The sequence below is a fragment of the Peromyscus maniculatus genome, chromosome 7 (assembly GCF_049852395.1).
Source record: "Peromyscus maniculatus bairdii isolate BWxNUB_F1_BW_parent chromosome 7, HU_Pman_BW_mat_3.1, whole genome shotgun sequence".
NCBI lineage: Eukaryota > Metazoa > Chordata > Mammalia > Rodentia > Cricetidae > Peromyscus > Peromyscus maniculatus.
The window spans coordinates 95,948,394-95,972,006 of NC_134858.1; the positions used below are offsets into that span (position 1 = coordinate 95,948,394).

Sequence of the window (23,613 nt, forward strand, 5' to 3'; positions counted from 1 at the left end):
GAAGGTTGATTGCCCCGGAGAGGTTGACACATCCACACAGATAAAAATGATCACCTGGGGTCCTGAAAAATGTGGTTGCCAGCCTCTCTCCACCCCCAAATACAAACTATGTCTCTTGTTTTCTTTAAGATGAGGAGACTGGTCAGGAGGTCTGCGTATAATGAAAGACATGGAAGATGCTTGTTGAATCCATTTCCATTCTGCCTGAAGCCATCTGCTTTATGTCTATAATAAACAGGATGTTTGCAGCCCAGGTTGGCTGTCAGAGGTACTCACTGTGTGGAAAGGAAAATTGACAGCCTCCCAAGCCATGAGCATTAACACATTACATCCGCAGTGATGGCGCTTAACCTGCCTGGCTCTTTCCTTCCCAGGTCTCAGTGAGGACCTGAGACAAATGGTCACAGGATGTGTGCTGGGCTAGAATGGAGTATGTGTGGGATAGTGGCCAACTTTGAATTACCTGGCAAGTGAGGTCAGATGTGTGTAACATAAAAGGCTTAGCATCCTGGATGTGGGGATCACCTGACCCTCCTTTCTGGAACACATGAAACTGGAATCTGAGCAGGACATTCCTGGTTTAAAAAATCTTAGAGTTTTCTCCTTGCCAATAGGATAAGATCTATATTTCCCATGTCCCCAGCCTACAGGATCCTCCTACCTCTGCACCATCATGTTGAGCCCTCACACCAGCTTACACCTACGTGGGGGCCATGCTGACACCTTGCTCCTTCCTGCCTCCTGTTGCCCTGTGGTTTCTGGAATAGGATGCCCCTGCCTCACCCAGGCTACATCCTCCTCATCGCCCCCTGGGCTCCTGCTCCCCGCTACCGCCTGGGAGCTCTGACAAGCTGCCCCTAGACAGCGAGTGGGTGGGTTTCTTATGGCTGCTGTGACAAACCACCACAAACAGTAATTATGGAAGTCCAAAGTGTGCCAGAAAAGTGGGAGCAGGCCTGAGACACCTACATCTCCTCTGGAGGCCACTTACATTGTTTGGTGTGGGCGCCTTCCTAAAGACTCCCCCGCTTCTTGGCCACTGTTCATCCATATATCATCTCTCACCTCCTATAGGGCCTGCCTTGATGAAACTGGATAATTAAGATATCTACCTTGTTTCATGGCTGCAGTAGTTTGAATGAAGATGGCCCCCAAAGGCTCACAGAGAGTGGCCTTGTTTAAAGGATTAGGATATGTGGCCTTATTGGAGGAAATGTGTCACTGGGGATGGCCTTTGAGGCTCAAGCCAGGGCCAGCGACTCACTCTCTCTTCCTGCCGGTCTGGATGTAGAATTCTCAGCTACCTCTCCAGCACCATGTCTGCCTGCATGCTGCCATGCTTCCTGCCATAACAATCATGGACTAAACCTCTGAACTGTTAGCCAGCCCTGATTAAATGTTTTCCTTTGTAAGAGATACCATCGCCGTGGTGTCTCTTCACAGTGATAAAAACCCTAACTAACATGGTGGCCATGTGTTTATCCACTTCTGCAAAGTTCCATACCATGTAACCCAATATAAGTCCAGGTTCCAAGGATCCGGATGTGAGCATCAGGGGATTGTTAGTCTCTCTCTTGTGGAGAGCTGCTAAGCTATAAGCCCTCCCCTAATGATGTTGAATTGTTCCTCCCATTCATGACCCAAAGCTATGTGAGGACAAGGGCCATATCTGATTTGCCTTCTGCTGTACCTGATGCCCAGAGGTCCAGACACTAGCAGATGCTAAATACAGTTATCTGGTGGGTGCATAGAAGATGGGCAGTGCCAGAGGCCTGGCCGTGGTACAAAAACTGGATCGTGTCTAAAACTTGCATCGACATCCTTTCAGAGTGTCAGGGCAGTACTTGGGGAGAGTGATCTGGAACAAAAACGGCCGGACTCCGGGACTGTTGGGGCAGAATGACCACCATCAGTTTTCACTTCGTCAAAGCAGAGGAGTGACTCCGGGTTAGTGTGTTGGGGTAGCAATATCCCCGTTGACAGGATCGTTATGTTGAAAATGGCACAGCAGGGCGGATTTGTTTACGTCTAAACTGGTTGGATGGGACTGGTGCAAGTTGGGATGCCTTCAGTAATCTCTAGGTCAGCAGTTTTTAACCTATGGGTTGTAACCCCTTTGGGGTGCAATGACCCTCTCACAGGGGTCACCTAAGACCATTAGAAAACACAGGTTTTACATTACAAGTCATAACAGTAGCAAAATTACAGTTATGAAGTAGCAATGAAAATAATTTATGGTTGGGGGTCACCACAACATGAGGAACTGTATTAAAGGGTCGCAGCATCCGGAAGGTTGAGAACATCTGCTCTAGGTCCTCTGTTTCTGTCTACAGAAGGCCCAGTCCAGTAACAGTTTGCAAAATCAAACAACAAAAAAATAATTAACCATGTAACAAAATGACTTGGTCAGGGCAGACAGTGGCCCTCACAGATGTTACAGGCATTTCCTGAGTCCCTGTGATGTGCTGGGTACGGGAATTGAAGGTAAGAGGGTGGAGCCTGGTAGAAACCACACTCTAGGACCCGCCTTCCACTGGGGAAGAACCCCAGGAGAAAAGGCAGCCCTGATTCTGTGGCTGATAAAAAGGGGAAACGCCTGCAGGTGCACATTTGCTAGGTGGAGGAGGGGCCGTAGGTAAACATTCCAAGAGCACCTTTAAGGGGGACCCACAGCATGATGGGGTGAGGAGAGCGTTTCAGGGGGCCTTACCCTCATTACAGAAGCAGCGGGTTCTAATTGACAGGCAGATGAATCACTCTGGAGCTGACTATGAGGTGGGAGGCCATAGCTGGAGAGGGAAAGGGGGGCAGAGGTGGAATCCACTCTGTCTCCAGTTAATGATGAATTCCAGGAAGGCACCCTCAGGTGTTAAATCCTCCAGCAGCAATTATTGCTCACTCTGCAGGCCTCCGCTGAGTGCTTATTGATGAGCAGTCTTTCCCAATCGGAGAGATCTCCCATGCTTCCTCACCCTACGAGACACCATCAGAAGTGAGGGCAGGTAGATTTGTCACATGCACCTGCCGAGGAGGCTTGCTCTCAAACCAGAGCCAGGTGTGTCCTCCCATCTGAGCCTTGGAGTGAGTCATTTCGACTTGATGCTTTTCTTTTCTCTGGGTTTGCTTGGGAGAGCTTAGCTGAAACCAGGGGGCACACACCAAAAGGGTGCGCACTGACCTTAAGCCAGCCGGGCGGCCAGGGTCAGGTGCAGCTGGCCATGTATTAGCTGTTTCCTCCTACCCAAGATGGGGCAGAGCAGAGTCACTTTTGAAGCAATTATGCCCATGGCAGGGGAAAAAGAAGAAGAAAGGCCCTTAGTAAAAGCCATTTGTTCTTCTCAGCATGACGGGCTTCCGCCATGCCGCCTTTCAAACCAGCTGTTCTAATTTACCTTTGGAAAAATGAACCAAAACCCCAGGATACCTGAGATGTTGTGGTTACATTTTGGTGGTTCTAAATATTTATATTCTGTCAAAATGAAGTAAGATATTGAAAGAAAGGCTTCAAGATAGCTGTGATAACAAACAAGCAAACAAGCTTTCTTTTCCAGACACCCTCATCTTGAGGCTGCTCTTGTGGTAGCTGGCACACTTTGCATATATCTCATTAAACCACTTCACGCCCCCACCCCTAGGGGAAGAAGCCTGCAGCAGCCTGTAGCCAGCGTTCTTTGCACACAGTAGGGGGTGTTCCTGTTGCTTAAAGGAAGCTTGGAGGACCCAGCTGTGCTACATCTGGGCTGTGAGGCTGCATCCTCACTGGTAGCTCAGGATACATCCGGAACAACTTCCCTGCATTGCAGTGCACACTAGGCCTTCTCAGGGCCAGAGGCAGGTCCCTGGCCAGCTGGCGGAGCCCCCTCTTCAGCGTCCACCAAGCCCTATGGCAGGCCACACTGCTTGGAGCTGAGATCCACAGATGAAAAGGCTGCTCCTGTTCACATAGGGCATACTATCCATGGAGCAGGAAGCACAGGGAGCCTTTTTTTTTTTTTTCTTCAGCAATGTGGCTTGTGACTTAAAGATACATCCCAGACCAGCTGCCCAAGCTCCAGGCAGAAAAGCCATCTTAGCTTTCTGCCCTCTCAGCAACAGGGCAGCTGTACCCCAGCTCTGTCTCAGCCCTGTGGATTAGCTCACCCCATCCCACCACCACCCCTTGCTGATTCCTACTGGAAAGGCTCTGAGGCTAAATTCATACCTGTCTAGCCTCCCTTGTGGCTAGAGCGGCTCTTCTAGATCTAGAGACCTAGTTCTGACCAAGGACACAGAAGCAAACATCTATGAGGAAATTAAAAGAAAAAAACAAAGCCTGTGTTCTGAATAAGAGGGACAGCCATTCTAATCCTGGCTCCTGTAGGTTACATCAACCCCAGGCCACATCAGTAGCTGCAGCAGCAAGCTTGTGACCTTGAGGGAGAAGCCCAGAGAACTGCAGGTCCTCATTGAGCCCTTGAGGCAGCGCCATCACCCAGATGTGTGCTTTCTTCTAGGCCTTCTGTCCGGAGAGAAGCAAACAGCCCTCCATTTGTTTCAGCCTCCAAGGTTAGGAGTCAGATGCACCTCCGGCTCTGTAGGAGACTCTCACTGAACAGAGAGGAGAGTCTTGGGTGCTGAACATTAACAGGTGTGCTGGGGGCTGTTCTGATGGGGGAACTGAAATAGCTTCAATCTGGAAACTTGAAACTTTAAAGAAGGTGTCATGGGGATCTTACAAAGAACCCAGGGATGCCAAGTTCACTGTTGCTAAGATTTTAAAAAGTAGTAGGTAAGCTGTGCTTGGATACAGGCCTGGAAATGTGGACAGGAGGGCCCAGGTTACACACAGGCCTCAGGTCCCAGGAACCCTTTCTGTTCCCTGTGGACTGCATTAAGTGTGGTCAAGGCACCACGGGAAGAGGAGCAAAACAGGAGTGAATGCCTGCCTCCTGGGGCCGGGCCACTGTGGGTTACTATTGCTGCTGAGCACATCACCCCCAATGCAGCAGCTTCAAACAACATGCGAGGAGGCATTTATTCATTTATTCATTATCATGGCTGATGGCCCCACAGCGTCTGTGGGTCAGGTGTCTAGATATGTGTTTGATCACATCTTCTGACTCGGAGTGTCAGTTTCGGTTTTCTATTGCTGTGATGAAATACCAGGACCAAAGCAAGTTGGGGAGGAAAGGGTTTATTTGGCTTACACTTCCACATCACTGTTCATCCTTGAAGGAAGTCAGGCCAGGAAGTCAAACAGGGCAGGAACCTGGAGGCAGGAGCTGATATAGAGATCATGGATGGGTGCTGCTTACTGGCTTGATCCTCATGGCTTGCCCACCCTGCTTTCTTATAGAACCCAGGACCACCAGCCCAGGGTGGCACCACCCTCAATGGCATGAGCCCTCCCCCATCAATCACTAATTTAAAAAATGCCCCACAGGCCTGCCTATAACTGATTTTATTGAGGTATTTTCTCAGTTGAGGTTCCCTCCTCTCCAGGGACTCTAGCTTGTGTCAAGTTGACATAAAACATAAAAACAGTTTGTTTGGGAGGTGTTCATAGGGCTGTAGTCTCACCTGAAGCTTGACCACGGGCAGCTCTGCATCACACGCACGTACACAGTTGTTACTGACAGACACGGTTTCTTGTGGTCTTCGGTGACCACAGCTCTCCCTCAGTCCCTGGCCCAGCCAGCCCCTCGGTGGGCAGCTCACAGCGTGTGGCAGCTTCATCAGAGAGCAAACGAGTAAGAGAGATGAACAAGAGGGAAGCTAGAGAGGCCTTCTGTAACCTTATCTCAGAGGGACCTCCCTGCCTGTTAGCTGTAGTCTGTTAGAAGCAAGTTATTAGCTCCAGCCCACGCTCAAAGAGAAAGGATTACAAATAAATGCCAGGCACAAAGATGGTTGGGAACCTTCGAAAAGCTGCCTGCCATGGGTGCATGGCTATCTTCATTCTCTGCTCCTGTGTGAGGAAGGGAGGAGACTGAGGCTCAGAGAGGAACTGTGATTTGTCTTTGGTCTCACAGAGAGGCACAATGCTAGTCAAAGCCCGCCCTGCCTTAAGTGACACTTCACTACTACCTCCAGGGCCGCATAGCGGAGTCGAGAGAGCCACCAGCCTCTAGCCCATGGCCAGGATCATTCTTCTCTCTTTTAACCACACCTCAGTGCCCGAAGTCACAGAGTAGGCTAGAGGCTGGCCTGGGCCTTTCAGAGTCCTTAGGTCCCAGATAAGGTGCGATGGCTCAGAAATCATGCTGATGTGTTTGCATGTCTAAAAAGATACTCTGTCTACAGCCTCCCTGCACACATTTTAGGGAAAAACTTATTTCTTGTAGTGTGTGTGTGAACAGGGAAGGAAGGAATGTTCAAATGTGTGGCAAAATGTTAGTACTGGGGAAATACGGGTAAAGAGTATATCATAATTGTCTACCCAAAAGTTTTTTGCAACCATTTTATAAGTCTAAAATTATTTCAAAATACAAGTTTTCAAAAGTGCCACCCTGGAATCTGTCACAGATGACTTCATAGGAATCTTGCAGATCTTCTTCAAACCAAGAGAACCTGGGGAGGAAGTCAGGAAGAGCAAATATAGACTGAGTTTGGGCTGCCTAGGTACCAGGCCTGGCCCAGCAGTTCCTAAGGTCTCCGAGCCACACATTTGAGACTGACAGAAGGGTTTGGAGAAAAGGTTTTTGTCACACTGGTTTGTAACACTAGACACAGTCCCTGGACTGTGGTGAGCTCTTCATAAATTGTGGGAGCCCGTTTTCGGGGTCCTCGTGGCTTTACCCAGCATGTCCGAATAGAGGATGATTAGGACCACGGGCCTGAGTGCAGGTGTCTGAGATGGTCTGCACTTGGCTGTGCTGTCGGGAGGTCTTTTGCTCCACTCCTTGGTGTCTCTATAAAAACCCTGGGGCAGAGACAGTGGGGCCGTTGGAAAAGGTTCCAGGCCCTCTCGAGGCTATCCTTTATTTTCTATCTGTTTATGTCCGCAAGCTTCTCCACAGTAAATCCTTCTATCTAATATTTCCTGCTGCTCACACTCAAGAAAACTCTGGGGAACTGTGGGGTTGGTGGGTAAACGCCCCACAATAAATGTTACTGTTGCTGCCTCCTTGTATATCTTGCAGTGATTGGTCATGGCTGTGTGTGGTTTAGCTGCGGATCTAGACAGTTGTCTCCATGCTGACTTCCTGACTTGATTTTTTGTCCCTATAAAGGCAGGGTGGCCACTGCAGTGGGTGTGGATGTGTGTGACAGCATGAAGAGCCGAATCCCTGTGGTGCTGCTGGCCTGTGGGTCCTTCAACCCCATCACGAACATGCACCTGCGCTTGTTTGAGGTGGCCCGAGACCACCTCCACCAAACGGGTGAGTCAGAGAAGCGAGTGCAGCAGAACTGACAGGTGGGGGCTGTTTGATGGTGTCATCGTCATCGCGAGTAAGACTGCTTCGTCGGTTCATTCTCCACTTAAGTTGGAGGCTACATCTCCTCCAACCTGAGCAGAGGACTCACATCCCTTAGCTGTGTGGCGTGTGCAAGTCCATCCCTGGCCGCAGAGTTGATATGTCTCAGAGTCCCTCCTCCTCACCCACCTAACTTTGTCCATGAATACTGTGAAGACATGGGGAAGGGACAGTTAGGGAAACGGTGCCCCACCCAGGGCCTCCTGGATGCTCCCCACATTTACCTATACATCCAAGAACAGGTAAATGTGCTTTTGGAAGGTCCTGCTACCTACAGCAAGTAAACTAATGTTCAATAATGGGAATTGACATTTCTCTTTCTGAAGAATAGGTCTTTCCCTATAACAAACTGCTTTCTGTATTCATAAATTTATTTTATGTCTGCTTTATGTTTTCATAAATGTGTTTTCTATTATTGTGTTGTCCAAAATTTTGCCTTTAAAGGCATTTTTACACCAGAATCAATTCCTATTTATTTTTAATATAGAAAAAAGGTATTTGAATAACATGTCAGTCATTTCTTCACAGAAATCATACACAAATGTTGGCTTATTTTTTTGTAGAAAATGACTTTGTTTACAAAACATACTTTTATTGCTGAACAAATGATCGTGTATGTCTACTCATACAAATAAATGGTTTTTACAACGGAATTTTTTGAAATACAAACAATGCCGTTAAAATTGCATTGTAGGCATTAGTAGGCAGTATACCAAAGAACTGTAAATGGCCAATAAACTTGAGGCTAGATACTCCGGATCACTAGGAAACAATGAAAATTCGAATAAAAACATGAGGAACATGGTCAGGTTATAGGTATCACAAGGGCAGTAACCATGGCTGCAGCAGGCCACCAAATGACCACCACCTGTCACTGGGCTGGTGGCTGCTTCCCAGTAAACATCAGTTGTAGACGTCAGTAGTCTCGGCCTATGAGATTGGCAAAGGTTAAAGGTTAAAGACTGGCGGAGTCCAGCACTAGCAGCCAAGGGAGGAAGTGGACCCTTGTGTCTGGTAGTGATCCAATCAACCATGAAACAACTTTGAAGGGCTGTTTGGAATTCTGTGACCAAAAGGTGTAGAACCAACATCCATAATCATAAAAAGTAGATAAATCAGTCATTGAAACCAAACCAGAAGCAGCAAAGGCTGAAGCAGATGTTAGAATTAACAGAGATGATGATAATCGATAGTTATGTGCCATATGTTCAGTGTTTAAATAAAAGCATAGGAAGCGTTAAAAAGGGCCCAAATCAAACTCCTAGAGATGAGGAAAATGGGTGAGGTGAGAAGACACCTGTTAGTGTTAGTAACACATCAAACACTGCAGAAAGGACAAAGGAGCGGGGAGAGAAGCAGGGGGACTAGCCAAAAGAAAAGGCAGAGAGGAAAAAATCATTTTAAAGCAGGAGTAACCATGATCCGCGTGACAACTTCAAGCTTACACCTGTCACTGGACTCTCAAAAGGAAAATTCAAGAAGAGAGGAGGAAAAATGTTTGCAGAAGTTGCGGCTGAAATGTGTCCAGATTTGATGGAAACAGCCCACAGGTCCAAGGAGCCCAGCAAAGCCGAGCTTAACGGGCAGGAAGGAAACAGCCCAAGGGACGTGACCATGAGATTTCCCAAAACCAGAAGGAAGACAGAAATCTTAAAAGCAGCCACAAAAAGAACAGAAATAAGGGTGACAGCAGCTGCCTTGTTCCTGAATTCACTGGAAGAATTCAGTACAATGACTTCCTTAAAGAACAAAAAGAAAGGCCCTCTGGTCCAGAGCTCTGTAGCCAACTCTATACCCAGCAGAAATACCTTGGGAAAATAAAACCAAAGCGAGGGTGTTTGCACAAACCCAGAGGCTGGGAGGCCTCGCTACCAGCAAACCTGTACTTCAAAAGCCATGCTCCTAATTCCCCTGGGCAGGGGACTGACAGCTAGAACAGGGGCTCCCCTGAGGGACTGCAGAGAGTTAGAAACAGTGACCACATGAGCATCATGCAGTAAGATGGGGTGAGATAAAAGCTTTTTAACATTTAAATGTCTTTAAAGGGAGGTTGGCAGTTTAAGTGAAAATTCAATATTGTGGGATTCTAGCCGGGAGAAGTTTAGGACAGCATTAATGCACTGGTGGAGAGGGGCAAAATCCACGTATTCAGCCTGTGAAATACTTCAGTGGTACTCAAAGATAGATTCTGATACCTTAAAGATAAGCATTTAAACCCCCAAATGTTTGTGTGTGTGTACATGTTCTTGTGTGCACATGTGTGCATCTGTGGAGATAAGACAACCTCAGATGGTGTTCCTTAGGTCCTCCCCCCATGTTTTTGAGACAGGCTCAGTCACCAGCCTGGAGCTTGGTAAGCAACCTGGCTACCTTAAATGGTTAATAAGCCCCAGGTGTTGTTGGTTGTCTTTACTCTTTGCTCTTATTCTTTTGTGGGGCCCACCACCCAGCTCCCAAGTAAATCACACATGCAGGCTTATTCTTACTTATGAATGCCCGGCCTTAGCTTGGCTTATTTCTAGCCAGCTTAACTTAAATTATCCCGTCTACCTTTTGCCTCTGGGCTTTTAACTTTTCTTACTTCTATATATCTTAGTTTCACTCTTTTTTATTTATTTATTTATTTTTTTTTTGGTTTTTCGAGACAGTGTTTCTCTGTGTAGCTTTGCGCCTTTCCTGGAACTCGCTTTATAGACCAGGCTGACCTCGAACTCACAGAGATCTGCCTGTCTCTGCCTCCCGAGTGCTGGGATTAAAGGCGTGTGCCACCACCACCCGGCTTAGTTTCACTCTTACTCCATGGCTGGCTGGGTGGCTGGCCCCTAGCATCCTCCTCTCCTTCTTCTCTTGCTCCTTCTTCTCCTCCCAGATTTTTCCTCCCATTTATTCTCTGCCTGGCAGCCCCATCTATTCTTTCCTGCCAGGCTATTGGCAGTTCATCTCTTTATTAGACCAATCAGGTAGGTGTTTTAGACAGGCAAAGTAACACAGCTTCACAGAGTTAAACAAATACAACATAAAAGAATATAACACATCTTTGCATCATTAAAACAAATGTGCCACAGCATAAACAAATGTAACACATCTTAAAATAATATTCTACAACACCCAGGGTTTCACCTGTCTTTGCCACCCCAACACTAGATTATGAGTCCACATAAAACCATGCCCAGTCTTTTGTTTGTTGTTTGTTTTGTTTTGCATGGGGTCTGAGGATTAAACTCAGGTCCCCGTGCTTGAAGAGAAGCACTTTGTAGATTGAGCCATTATCCCGGCCCTGAGCCCCAAAAGATCAGAACAGACAACCATGGTTGGTAAGTACAAAGGAAGTAGTATACAGCCAAATATGCTCAGGTAATTCAAAAGATTAAAGAGGGCCCAGAAGCAGGTGGGACAGGCAGAAAACAAGATGAGACCTCAGAACCTGACGATATCAATAATCAGTTTAAATACAGACTAGTGGCATCTCATACTTTTCAGATTACCACCCAGTAAAATAAGCTGGTCTCTGCGGTCTACAGTCACCCTGCCCCCTCCTCTTTAGGGAGATGTGTTCCAAGACCACCAGTGGATGCCTAAAGCTGAAGATCACATCAAACTTGATATACTGGGTTTCTTCCTACACAGGCTTATCTATAGTAAAGTTGGATTTATATATTAAGCAAAGGAAGATATTAACAGCAGCTAATAAAATGGAATGATTATATAACAGTGCACTGTAATAAAAGTTATTTAAGACATGTGAGCTATTTCTGGAAATTTCCATTTAATATTTTCAGAGAATAGTTGACCATGGGTAACTGAAATAGTGGAAAGAAAAATTGCAAATAGGAAAGGGTTATGTATAAAAACCACACTTCACATATAAAAATATAGATATGTTAAGGGAAAAGGAATTGAAAATTATCCCACATGAACACTAATTAAAGAAAAGCTGGAGTTGCTGTAATATCAGAGGACAGAAATTTCAGAGAAAGGAATATTACCAAGGATAAGATAGTTTTTCCCTAATTACAAACTTAATCCCAGTTCCAAAATACAGAGACCCACAGCCAGACAATATGCAGAGAGTAAGAGACCTTTGTAACACCCAGCCCTAAATGGTTGTCTCCATCAAATCCCTCTCCTCAGGGCCCAGGGAACCCTGTAGAAGAGGAGGTGGGAAAGAGGTTAAGAGCCAGAAGGGATAGGGGACACCAAGGAAACGAGGCCCTTTAAATCTCCAAGATCAATGTGAGCGCAGAGGAACTCACAGAGACTGAGGCTGCATACACAGGGCCTCCACGGATGTGCACCAGATAGGGTCCTGGAGCTGAAAGAAATGGACACATGTCCCCATCCCTAACCCAGAAGCCATCTCTAATTGAGAACCACTTGCAAATGAAAATTTAGTTTTCTCCAAGGGAGTCTCACTAGGAAAACAAACTACTGCCATGACCCAGCAATAGACAGCCAGCAGAAAATGAACTCAGCGGCATCTTAGAAAGTTCATTGTCTCACAATGTCATGTCAGGGCTTTTTAATTCTCATTTTTTAAATTTTATTTTATGTGTATGTGGTAGTTTGAATGAAAATGGACCCATGGGCTCATAGGGACTGGCACTATTGGGAGATGTGGCCTTGTTGGAGTAGGTGTGGCCTTGTTGGAGGAAGTGTGTCACTGAGCACAGGCTTTGAGGTCTCAGAAGCTCAAGCCAGGTCTAGTGTGTCCCATTCTCTTCCTGCTGCCTGCTGATCCAGATGTAGAACTCTCAATTCCTTCTCCTTCTCTGTCTGCACCCCACAATGCTTCCCACTATGAGGATAACGGACTAAACCTCTGAAACTGTAAGCCAGCCCCAATTAAATGTTTTCCTTTATAAGAGTTACTGGAATCATGGTGTCTCTTCACAGCAATAAAAACTTCTAGGCTTTTTTGTAGGCTTTATTGATAATTTTTATTAGTATATATTCACTGTTCATGGTACTGGGTTTTATAAGGACATTTTAATGCAAAGTATATAATATACTCAACATATCTCCCATACCCCTCCACCATCTTCTTTCTCAGGAAAATCTCCAAATTTTTCTATAGATTCATCCCAATTGCAGTAGGTTTTTGGTAGCAGTGAGCTGATTCTACTATCTTAATAGAATTAGAATTGTCGGAGAGTAACCTAACTGAAAGAAGCGCAGCTTTGGAGTGACTGTAGACTAACTATCAAGCTGCACACTTTGACAGCATCGCATTGCTGTAGGTAAACAGACCAATGGGACCGAGGGCCAGAGCTGAGCCTGTGCGCATAGACAGCTGCTCTCTGTGGCAGCACAACAGGCAAAATGGTAGAGAAGGGAAGTTTGTTCCAGAAACGGTACTAAATAATTGGGTGCCCATATGCAGAACATTTAATCCATAGGTCACCGTGCACTCTAATTCAAATGGATCGTAAGTCTTAACATAAAAACCCAAACCCACAAAAGCATAGGAAACAATTTTGGTGACTTGAGGTGGAGATTTCTTATATAAAACACCCAAAGTGTGATTCATAATGAAAAACAATGGTCAGTTGGAGTTGATCAAAACTACAAGATGCTCCAGAGACACAGTAAAGAGAAAGAGAGGACAAGTCACAGGCTTGTTTATATATTTGATAAAGGACTGGTGTTCAGAATGTAAAGCGACCTCTCAACTCAGTGATTAAACAGATATTCACTCAATATAAATTAATATATTTATATTAAATTTAATATAAATTAAAACTTTAAAAATTCACCCAAAAGATATGTAGATGGCAAGTTTTCACATGACAAGATGAACAAAGGGCATGCAGTTAAGAGCGCAGTGTGACACCTGTGAGGAAGATGGCTGAGGACAAGCTGACGGGAGAGCTCTCATAGCCCCTTCTGAGGAATGTAAATGGAGCAATGCTGTGTGAAATGGCATTGCAGTTTCCTGAAAGTTAACCCAATACCTACTGTGTGCATGCCCAAATCTGTGCGTAAATGCTCCCAGCAGGGTGAGCTGTCAAATGGACCAGATTGTGAATACATAAGCAGATTGTGACTGTGCCAAATTATACTCGACAGAAAACAGACCAAACCAACACTAGAGATGAATCTCAGAATAGTTATGCTGAATGAATAAAGTCAGCTTCAGAAGAGCCTATTTTATATCCCACTTCTAGAAAATGTTAGGAAATACAAGTTTTCTAGTGTGTAATCTACAGTGGCAGCAAATACAGTTGGGGCTGAGGGAGGGGAGTAGCCTAGGGCAAGAGATAAGTAGAGATTTAGGTTCCTGTGTCCAGGGGTGTGTGTGTGCACGTGTGCGTGTGCATGTGTGTGTGTGTGGTGTGAAAATTTATCAAATTGGAGGCTCCTGTGGCTCAGGAAGTCGAGTGTCTGCTTTGGGAACACGAGGACCTCAGTCAGGTCCGTAGCACCTTGTAAAGTCAGGCACAGCAGCCAGCATGTGTGACCAGTGCTGGTTGAAGGGAGCACTGGACAGGAGACAAAGGCAGGTCCTGCATCTCTCTGTCCCAGCAGTCTAGCTAAGCCAGTAAGCCACAGGTTCAGTGAGAGGCTTTCTGAAAAATAAGGTAGAAACTCGAGGAAAACACCTGACATCAACCTCTGGTCGCCACACTTCTGTGCATGCACACACGTGTTGTGCCCCCCACCACACATACACACAGACACACACAACTTCTCAAATTAGACTGTTTAAATATGTATAACTTATTGTATATCAGTTATATGTAAATTACCAAACAGGGTTGGGGAGATGGCTCAGTGGGTAAGAGCACTGGCTCGGCAAGTATAAGGACCCAAGTTCTAATCCCCAGCCCACATGTAAAAAGCTGAGCATGGCTGCACCTGCCTGCAACCCCACCCAGCATTTGGGGACGGAGACACATGGATCCTGGGAGCTTGCTGGCCAACTGGCCGAACCAGAACAGTGAGCTGGTTCACTCTGTCTCAAGGTATAAGGCAGAGAGTGATACAGAGACCCCAAATCCTGCTCTGACTTTGATATGCACATACATGAGCATGCACACCATCACATTTCTGTGTGTGCAAACCATACACACACACACACACACACACACACACACACACACACACACACACACACACTTACCAGACTTAAAAAACTTGACTCCATAGAGTTGGCTCAGTTTCATATAAAATTCTATAAGTTCTTTAGGACAAATGGAGGCCCAATTTATTTAACAAACAAATAACAAGAAAGAGGAATAAGAAACTATAATTCAACAGAGACTCAAAAACATAAGTAAAATATTGTATATGGATCTAATTTGAATCCTGATTCAAACAAATCAACTGTAAACTAGTATTCATGGAGAAATTTAAATCATCTGGATATTAGATGTTATTAAAGAATTATTTTTCTCAAAAAGAGCTATACTTACATTCCAATAACATGTGCCCTTTATTGTGCAGAAAGAAATGTCCACAGTGTGGGCCAGTATTCCCTGCACACCTTAAAGGGGATGTAGAATACTGTTAGTTATCATCAGGAGATAGAACTTCTCCGCTACCACTATTGGTGTGCTCTAAGTGTGCTATAAACATCTGGCCACTGCGTAGCTTTCCTGCCAAACATGACTCGTAAGAAAGGCCTCTGGATTTAAGGGTGCTATATTGTGAGGTTCTCAGGGCAGGGCTTGTTCTATGTAGAACAGGCCACTTCACAGACAGCTCCATCTAAAAACAATCTGGATAGTGGAAGTACTTCCTGTTAGACCTACAGGCTCTCCTTCAGCCTTGTGGGAAGGCTTTGCCATGGCCCAGAGCAGTTTCAGAGAGTTCTGCTTTCCCCAAAATCATATTAACCATCAAATGCATAGACAATCAGTCCTATGGCTGCATCACGTGTTTATACTAGGTTTGGTTTCTGTCTCTTGGTAGTATTAGATAAAAAAGGCAATATTACCTGCATCAGATGCCTCAGCCACTGCATTGCCTTTATTCACTATTCTCTTTGGAAAGCAGCTGGCCATTTGTGCAAGTGTACAGTGGACTCTCCTACCTCTCCTGGGAATGCAGTCTGCATGGCTTTCAACATCCCACAGACACTTATTTCATCTTCTCCAGACCAGGCACACACTGCACGTTGTTGGCAAAACCTCAGCTGCTGCCAGACAGAAGTGTGCAACCTAAATGGCAAGAGGATGAAACCCACAGATAGAAGACTTAGCTCAGGGCTCAGTTTGGGGTGGGGGGAGGGCGTACAGATGGATAAAAACCTAGACACAGGAGAATCACATTCCTGCACGTGGGAAACGAGTCCCAGGCAGAGAGAGTCTGTGTTGCCACCATGAGGTGGTGCCCTCTGAATTTCCCTTCTCCAAACAGTCAGGCATCATCTCCTCCTAACCATGGGCCCAGACGCCTGCTACCACTTCCCACAGCCAGATTTGTGCACCAAGCATGACCCTACACAGCCTCTCCAGGAACAGACATTTAAATGGCACATTTTCTCTCCATCTGAAACAGATCGCCATTAAGGCTGAGTGAAAATCTGGCCGCACAGCTGACTTTTTTTTTTTTCATGACAAAAACAAAATCTCTTTTCTATTGGTGTATTCACCAAAAACAACCCACAAAAACAACGTTCTATGTGGTATTGCATACATACAAATTGAATTAAACAGCCTGACACCATTTGCTTACCACCATTAAGGAGACACTGTACTCTCCTGCTGTAGCTCAACCTTTTGCTCTAAATCCGTTCCCTTTTCACAGCTAGCCCTCCTGTTGGAACTGTCCTTCCTTTACTTACTTCTTCCTTTTTTCCTGACCAGAACCTTAAAAACTGACAGGAGCATTGTAAGACATCAAAAGTGTTTGCCCCTTGGCCCGATCATAGTGCATCCCTTGATGATGGACAGTGGGTGCAATGGATGAGAGGAAGTGGAAACAGAGTCTGTAGATTTGCAAGATCAGTCATCTCCTCCAGAGTCCCCTCTCAGTGGATGAATGCTACACCCAGCGTTCAAGATCCTTAACCTGGAAGGCTATTAGGGAATAAGTTATAGGTCAGAAGAATGAGAAGTGCCCATGGGTTTCCTGTGCCGTTCATCTTGGGCACACCCTGGCCTTGCACTGTGTGCTCTGGAGCACCCCAGAGACTCTCAAAGGCTTCATGGATGAATCTGCATAGTGGATCTCAGTGGTTCTTACAAGTTTGTTTGGAATTTTTATTCTTGTTTTCTGATTTCTAAAGAAATTATTCAGCCAAACACATGGCTCGTCAATCACTTCAGACGTACCTAAAGCATTCACTGAATCTATTAAGAATTCAAGACTGTTTCTCTGAAGATGTTGGATGTATTCCCAGTTGTGAGTGGTTGTTTCCCAACATGCAGTCACAAACTTACAAATGGAGGCTGAATAAAATCTAAATGCTGTCGTCTGCCACTCCGATGGTTCGGTGTTTCTGATCAATGTGTTTGGCCCATGGCCTATGTTCCAACAAGTCCACTTGTGTTTCCTTTTCAGCATCAAACCTTGTCAGCTTAATTAATTCCTTTAGCAACGAGTTAGCGCCTCTTCATCGTTTGTCTTTAACTACGTTTGTATGGTCTGGTAGTCCTAGGTACCCTGTGAGAACTCACTTACTCTTGAGAACAACCCTACGATGTGATGTTACTGATTTTACAGATGAGAAAGCTTGGGCAAAACTCAGAGAGATGTAATGTCTTGACTAAAGTCACACATTTAGCCAGTGGCAGAAGCATTCTCCCTCATTGCCCATAACCACCCTACTGTGCTTCCTCCAGTGACTTAACAAGCACCTTTCTGACTGACTGTGCTGGGTGCTGTGCTAGATTGAAGGGCACACAAGGAAAGAAGTAATCCTTCCTCATGGTGGGGACAGACAGAAATCACATCTCAGAGAAGTAAAAATTACCAAGGTGATACAAGCCACTATCACTGTGAACAGTGTGGTGATTTGGTCTGCATAGAGAATCCAGGGAGTTCGTTTCTAAGGTTATGAGTGACGGAGCTGGAGTAGAACTGTGAGGCATTACTTAGGTTGAAAATGAGGTCAGTTAGCCAAGACATACAAGGACTGTTTCTGCCTGGGGAGTTGCATGTGTGAAGGTCCTGCAGCAGATGACAATGTGGCTCTTAGAGTATGAGAAGAGAATCAGCTGCACATCTCTCTTCTCTCTGTTGTACATGTGAGCCTACACACTCAACAGTGGATGATGGGAAGCTGGTTGGAGACAGCTGAAGCAGTGTTTGTAACATAGTTATTGTCATGGTTTGGCTATAAACTGCCCCTCATAGACTCATGAGAACTTGGTCCCCAGCTAGTGGTGCTGTTTTGGGACTTTGGGGACTATGGCTAACTAACAGAAGGTAAAACTCACTTTGAGTGCTGACCCAAGCCTCCATTTCCTGATCTGCCCTGATGAGAACAAGTTGCCACACAAGCCCCTACCACCAGACAGGGATCTGTTCCGGAGTCACTGTGTCTCACAGCTCATCAGCTGTAGGCTTTCAGCCTCTCTCCATGAAGGTCCCTGTGGAGCACCAGGACTGCAGCTCAAAAAACCTGGAATAGATGAGCAGGGCCAGGATGGGCATTGGAAAGTGGTGCTTGGAGCAGGGGAGGGAGGCAATTCCACTGTTTCCAAGCTGGGTAGCACAGTCTTGAGAGTGAGGCCTGCAGAGAAGGGGGAGTGTTGGATATGCTGTGTGAGACCATGGGAACCGCAGAGAAGGGAGAGTGTTGGACATGCTGTGTGAGACCATGGGAACCAGAACCTCTAATGCACTCAGGGACAGTGTGGCAAGTCCATCTGAGGACATTTCTCAGCAACCCTGGGAGATGGCTTGACCAAGTGGCTGCTCTGGGGTAACTTCAGGAAAGAGATGCTAACAGTTGAGCAAAAGAAGTGTGCTACTGAGGTGTGGTGAGGGGCGGAGGGGGTGGGACATTGTGCTGTGGGTCTTGCTGGGAGTCTCCTTAGAAGGACTGCTCTTGGGGTCCTGGGAAGATCAAAAGTGAAGATGGAGTGGATGGCTGGGGAGAGCTGGACAAGCTAAGCCCCTAGAGAGGCAGAACCAGATGATAAATAGTGACTGGGGAAGAGCTGATGCTGTGGAGGTCCAGTGCATGAAAGGGTCTCTGGGTCTCCAGATGTAGAGAAGGGACTTTTAGAGACAAGAACGTGAGACTCCAAGGTGGCTTCTTCTGGGCAGACTTGGAAATAAACTGGGTAGTGGTCAGATTAGGGGTGAAGAGAAACATGCCAGAGTCTAAGGCCAATACGTGATCCCTAAGGACAAAGAAATGGGCTGTGATGGAAGGGAGTGTGGAAGACCTGAGGCAAAGGTAACTGAGTCCAGGCAGAGGAACGCAGAACCTTAGAAATGACTGTGGCCTGGGTGGGAGAGTGTTTGCAGACGGTGCTCTAAGCACACTTGCGTCCCAGGAATGTTTGAATCAAATGGGCCACAGAGGAGACTGAGATGGGATCATGAGATGAGATAACAGGAATGTCCTAGACAGCATCACATGGGAAATCACAAGAGGAGGATGTATACAAGGATGTGCAGTAGTCCACAGGTAGGATTACTACCCCTACTCTATGACAGGGAAACTGAGGCACAAAGAAGTTACCCAGCTAATATGGGGCACTGAGGCCTGTCCTCAGCTCTCTGTCCCCAAGGCCCGTGTTCTTTTCGTGTCCCACCCCTGCTGCAGAAAGGCAACAGCGGGTTGTTGTGAGGTCTCCAAGTATGGAATGCCAGGGACAGACGTGGACAGGGCAGAATCTGAGTCAAGTAATGAGAGCTGGAAGTGGTCACGTGTTATTTTTGGAGCCCAAAGTGCCAAGTAAAGATGGATCTTAGTGAGGGGACTAAAGGAGAATATTTAATCAAGTACCCACTGGAAGGAATCTGCCATGATACCGGAGTCCTCAGTCTCCAGAAAAGATGCCTCTTCAGCCCTGAATGCTGCCTAGCAGAGCTCAGCTGAGGCTTGGTTGCCTCTGGATACCAAGACCTTTCCGATATCTCTTAGATGCCCAGACTTATAGAATAAAAGATGGTGGTGAAATCCAGAGCTGAAACTGCACCCTTATTGTGATCCTGGGTCACAGAAAGGCCACTGACTTTGCAGTCAGTCTTCGTGTTGAGCCCACTCAGTAGCCACTTGACCTTGAGCAGTTTACTGCTGCTGGAGTTCATTTCTTCAGCTGTCCCATGAGAATAGCACCTCCCACCCTTACAGTGTTATTTATCCTCAGCTGTCCCATGAGAATAGCACCTCCCACCCTTACAGTGCTATTTATTTTAAGGCTGAAATAAAAGGCTCACACTGTATATCCAGTGCCGATGTGACCTTTCTTGCATTGTGGATAAGCTCCAGCTCAGGGCTGGCCATGACCAGAGGGGTTAGCATAATCTTCTCATATCTATGCATGGAAGAGCGAGAAGCCACAGAATGGTCTCTCCTGTTTTCTCTTAGTCCTTTCTTGATACTTTATGGTGTTATTTCCTAACGATCTTGCCCCACATGCTTGTGGCATCCCAGATTAAATTGCATCGTAAAGATAACAACGCAGCCCAAAGCCTTGTCCTTTTTTGTTCCCCTTTGGACAACCTTGAGGAGGGGAAAGGTATTTTATGGCTCCCAGTTTTTCCTCACAGTGACTTGCATTTTAAACGGAAGCATATTTATCATGACATCATTTATACTCACCGTTCTCCATGTTAAGTAAAAGTGTCTGATCAGTGTTCAATATGATGCACGGCCCCTTTGCTCTTCTTTCGATTTTCATTTTAATTCTCTGTTGCCCAGTGCATATGGAGAGAATTAAATGCATCATGATAAGGCTGTGCAGTACAATCTGAGATAAGGGGGAAATTAAGCTATAATAATTCCACTTAAGCCAGTGACAGCCCCAGTTCTGGGTCTTCTGGGCTTTCAGAGATACCACGAGAGCACAAGCAAATAGCTGTATCGGCCCAGCATGTTACTTTAATCTTGGGCTCACACGGGTGTGTATTAATCAAACAGAGTGATTTGAATATATATTCATGGGCAGTGTTCCAGCTTGGTCTGGAGAAAAAAAAATTCATTTTCACGTTTCTAATTTAAAAGAATTTTCTGGAGAAGATAGGTTTAAGAATGTTGAATTACTCCAGCAATTGTTTGGAACCAAGATAATTTTTCCCTGCCACGTAAGGCTGTGAGGATTTGAGATTGTATGTATTGTATTCTTTCAAAGGGAGGTGTTTTTCTGATTTGATGATACATCAACATTTTCCTTGTCCTTCCATTTCTTCCTTGAGATGTGGCTGAAGGGAAACAAATTCTAAAGGTGTCTCTGAGGAGGCCGTTTCTGTGGCAGGTGTCACAGCGTCAGACTGCCACTCCAGGTCAGGGTGTGACCAGCATTGCACTGGCATGTGGGGTTCATGCCCTCAGCTCTTCACAGGACCCTGCATGACCTTTCCTGTCCAGTGCTGTAAAAATGGGGAACCCATTCTTCATTAACTAAGATGCGTCAACTCCTCCTGCCTTCTCATCTTCTCCTTTCTCCCAAACAACTATAAAACTAAGGTATATCAGTGTCCTTGTTTATCCTCAAAAAGAGTTCTTGTAAGCTGCATCTAACAAGATACTAGTTTCCGGAATAGATAAGGAACTCTCCAAACTCATCCAACAAAGCATTCCACCCATCCAGGAAATGAGCCAAAGGCAAGAGAAGACATTTCCTCAGTGAGCATACCCAGATAGTAAATAGTACGTGGAAGGATAGTTAACATCCACCTGAAAGAAAATGCAGCTTTAGAACCACAAATGATATTACTACTCACCTTCCAAAATAGCGAAAATGCAAACTCTTGGCATCAGTAGATGCCAGGAGGAACACTGGGAAGTGGAACCCTCCTAACCAATGGTAGGAGGGTAACATGGCTGGCCCAGCTCTCAGGAAAGCATGTCTCACAGCTTCTTATGGAACTAAACATGCAGCTACCATATGACCCAGCAGTTGTACTTTTGGGCATTTATCCCAGAGGAGTGGGAAGATGTTCACATACAAACTGGGACACGAATGTTCATTACAGCTCTACTCACGTGGCCAAAACCCAGAAAGCACCCAGCTGTCCTTCAAGCAGTGGCTATATCCACACGGCAGAATTCTCAGCAGTCAAAAGAGATGAACTACTCAGCCAGCACCTCAGCTGAATCTCCAGGGAATAGAACTGAGTCAAAAATGCGGGTCCTAAAAGGTCATGTGTTACATGGTTCCACTTATATAATGCTCTTGTAGGGACAACATTGTATAAGAATAGATTAATGGCTGCCAGGGATGAGGGGTGGAGGCTCAGAAATGGGAGCGGGCACGGTTATTAACAAACAACATAAGACCAAGATAACACAACATGAGACCAAGACAAGACAGCAAGGTCTTGTCCTTGCAGTGACAGAAGTGTTCATGTTTTGATTGATGGTTACATGGAAATTGTAATGCGATAATCTCAGCAGAACTATTCCGCACTCACACCTGCTATCTGCATACCCTTGAATGAGTGCATGTAAAACAAGAGAAGTCTGAGGAAGGTCACTGGATTATGCCAGTCTTGAGATCCTGGTTAAAATATTGTAGTATAACACTGTAGGTTGTTACCATTGAGAGTAACAGTGTGAAGGTACATGAGATCACTCTGTTAGTTCTTTAAAACATGCAAATCCATAATCATGCCAAAAAGTTTAACAAGGAACACACAAGGAAGGACAAGAATGCATCGGGTGTCCTCCAGCATCACTTCGCTCTCTGCCAGTGCCTTTCAGGTAGCCACTCCATGCTCCACACTGTCCCCGAGGTCAGGTGTTAAGGACCTGGTTTTACAGATAAAGGAGCTGGGGTTTGTGAGTGTTTAGCAAAGCCTGGGTCTCAGGGATGCAGAACTGGAGCTGCTGCTATACCAACCCATCAGGCCAAACTCTCAGATCCCTGAGGAGAGAGCTCCAGGCTTCAAGTGCCAGGGCTGGTAACCATCTCTGCCTCCCAAACAGGAAGTGACATCACTCAGAGTCAGGGGCCAGCGTTTGGCATCTTTGCTAAGCAGACCATCACGACAGCCCATGCAAAGAGCATTCAGCAAAGCCAGGGCAGCATCAGATCAGACAATCGGCGAAGCGGAATTCCCAGCAGCACAAAGGGCATTAATTAAAACAAACTGAATAGATGTGTCTGTATAAATATTCCGAAAGATGAGGTTGTCAGGATAGAGTTAGACCTTAGGGAAATTTATGAGTTACTGATAATTATAGAGAAAATAAATTTAAAAGGACAAAATCATTTAAGAATAGATTTTATAAGCTAATGAGATTGGTTAGTTAGGGGATGGATAGGAAGAGGTTGGAAGGATGGGGATGAGCCAGGCAGAAGTGATGAGCAGGGACTCTGGGCCCTGTGTTCCACAGCTCTAACTTTCAGAACACGGAATCACATGCCAGAAAGGCTAATACATAGTTAAAGTCTCCCGGGACACCCTGGGAGACCTCAGGATGAAATACAAACAGTAGCCAATGAGCCTCACTACATCACAAATGAATGTTTAAGTGCCCGGAGGAAGAGAAAGGAAGAACCTAGCCTTGGCTCTTTGAAAACAGCACCAGGATGGATCCTGCAAAGCTCAGGACAAGCATGTGCAGGTTCATTCTCCCCACAGGGAGTGACTGAGCAGTTTTGCAACATCCATATATAAATATTAGGGTCACGCAACGGAGTACATGATTGTGGGTAAGAGCCAGGTTTGTTACTACTGAAGAAAGGCATTCCAGTAAAGGAAGGGAGTCTAACATGAAAGTTGAGGTTTCAATATGAACACATAATTCAAATGCACACACACACACACACACACACACACACACACACACACACACACACCATGAGTAGTCATAGAGGTGTGGGAACTTGTGTTACAGTGGGTAGATAGGTAAATATACAGATGTAGCTATAGTAAGGAATATGTGCGCGCGCGCGCGCACATACACACACACACACACACACACACACACACACACACACACACCCCTAAGCCTAAGACTGGGAAGACGGCTCAGTTGGTAAAGTGCTTGCCACACAAGCATGAGGACCTGACTTAATCCCTAGGACCT

At 45.9% G+C, this 23,613-nt stretch overlaps 1 protein-coding gene across 4 annotated transcripts in view; it reads left to right on the forward strand.

The window, feature by feature from the left end:
- Nmnat3 (nicotinamide nucleotide adenylyltransferase 3) overlaps positions 1-23,613 on the forward strand; it is a 121,881-nt gene that overhangs the window by 53,743 nt on the left and 44,525 nt on the right. For all 4 annotated transcript variants that reach the window (XM_006975154.4, XM_076576879.1, XM_076576880.1 and 1 more), the window contains one exon: positions 7,212-7,361. In XM_006975154.4, the coding sequence (XP_006975216.2) occupies positions 7,253-7,361 (109 nt within the window). In that variant the 5' untranslated portion in view covers positions 7,212-7,252. The remainder of the gene's footprint in view (positions 1-7,211; positions 7,362-23,613) is intronic.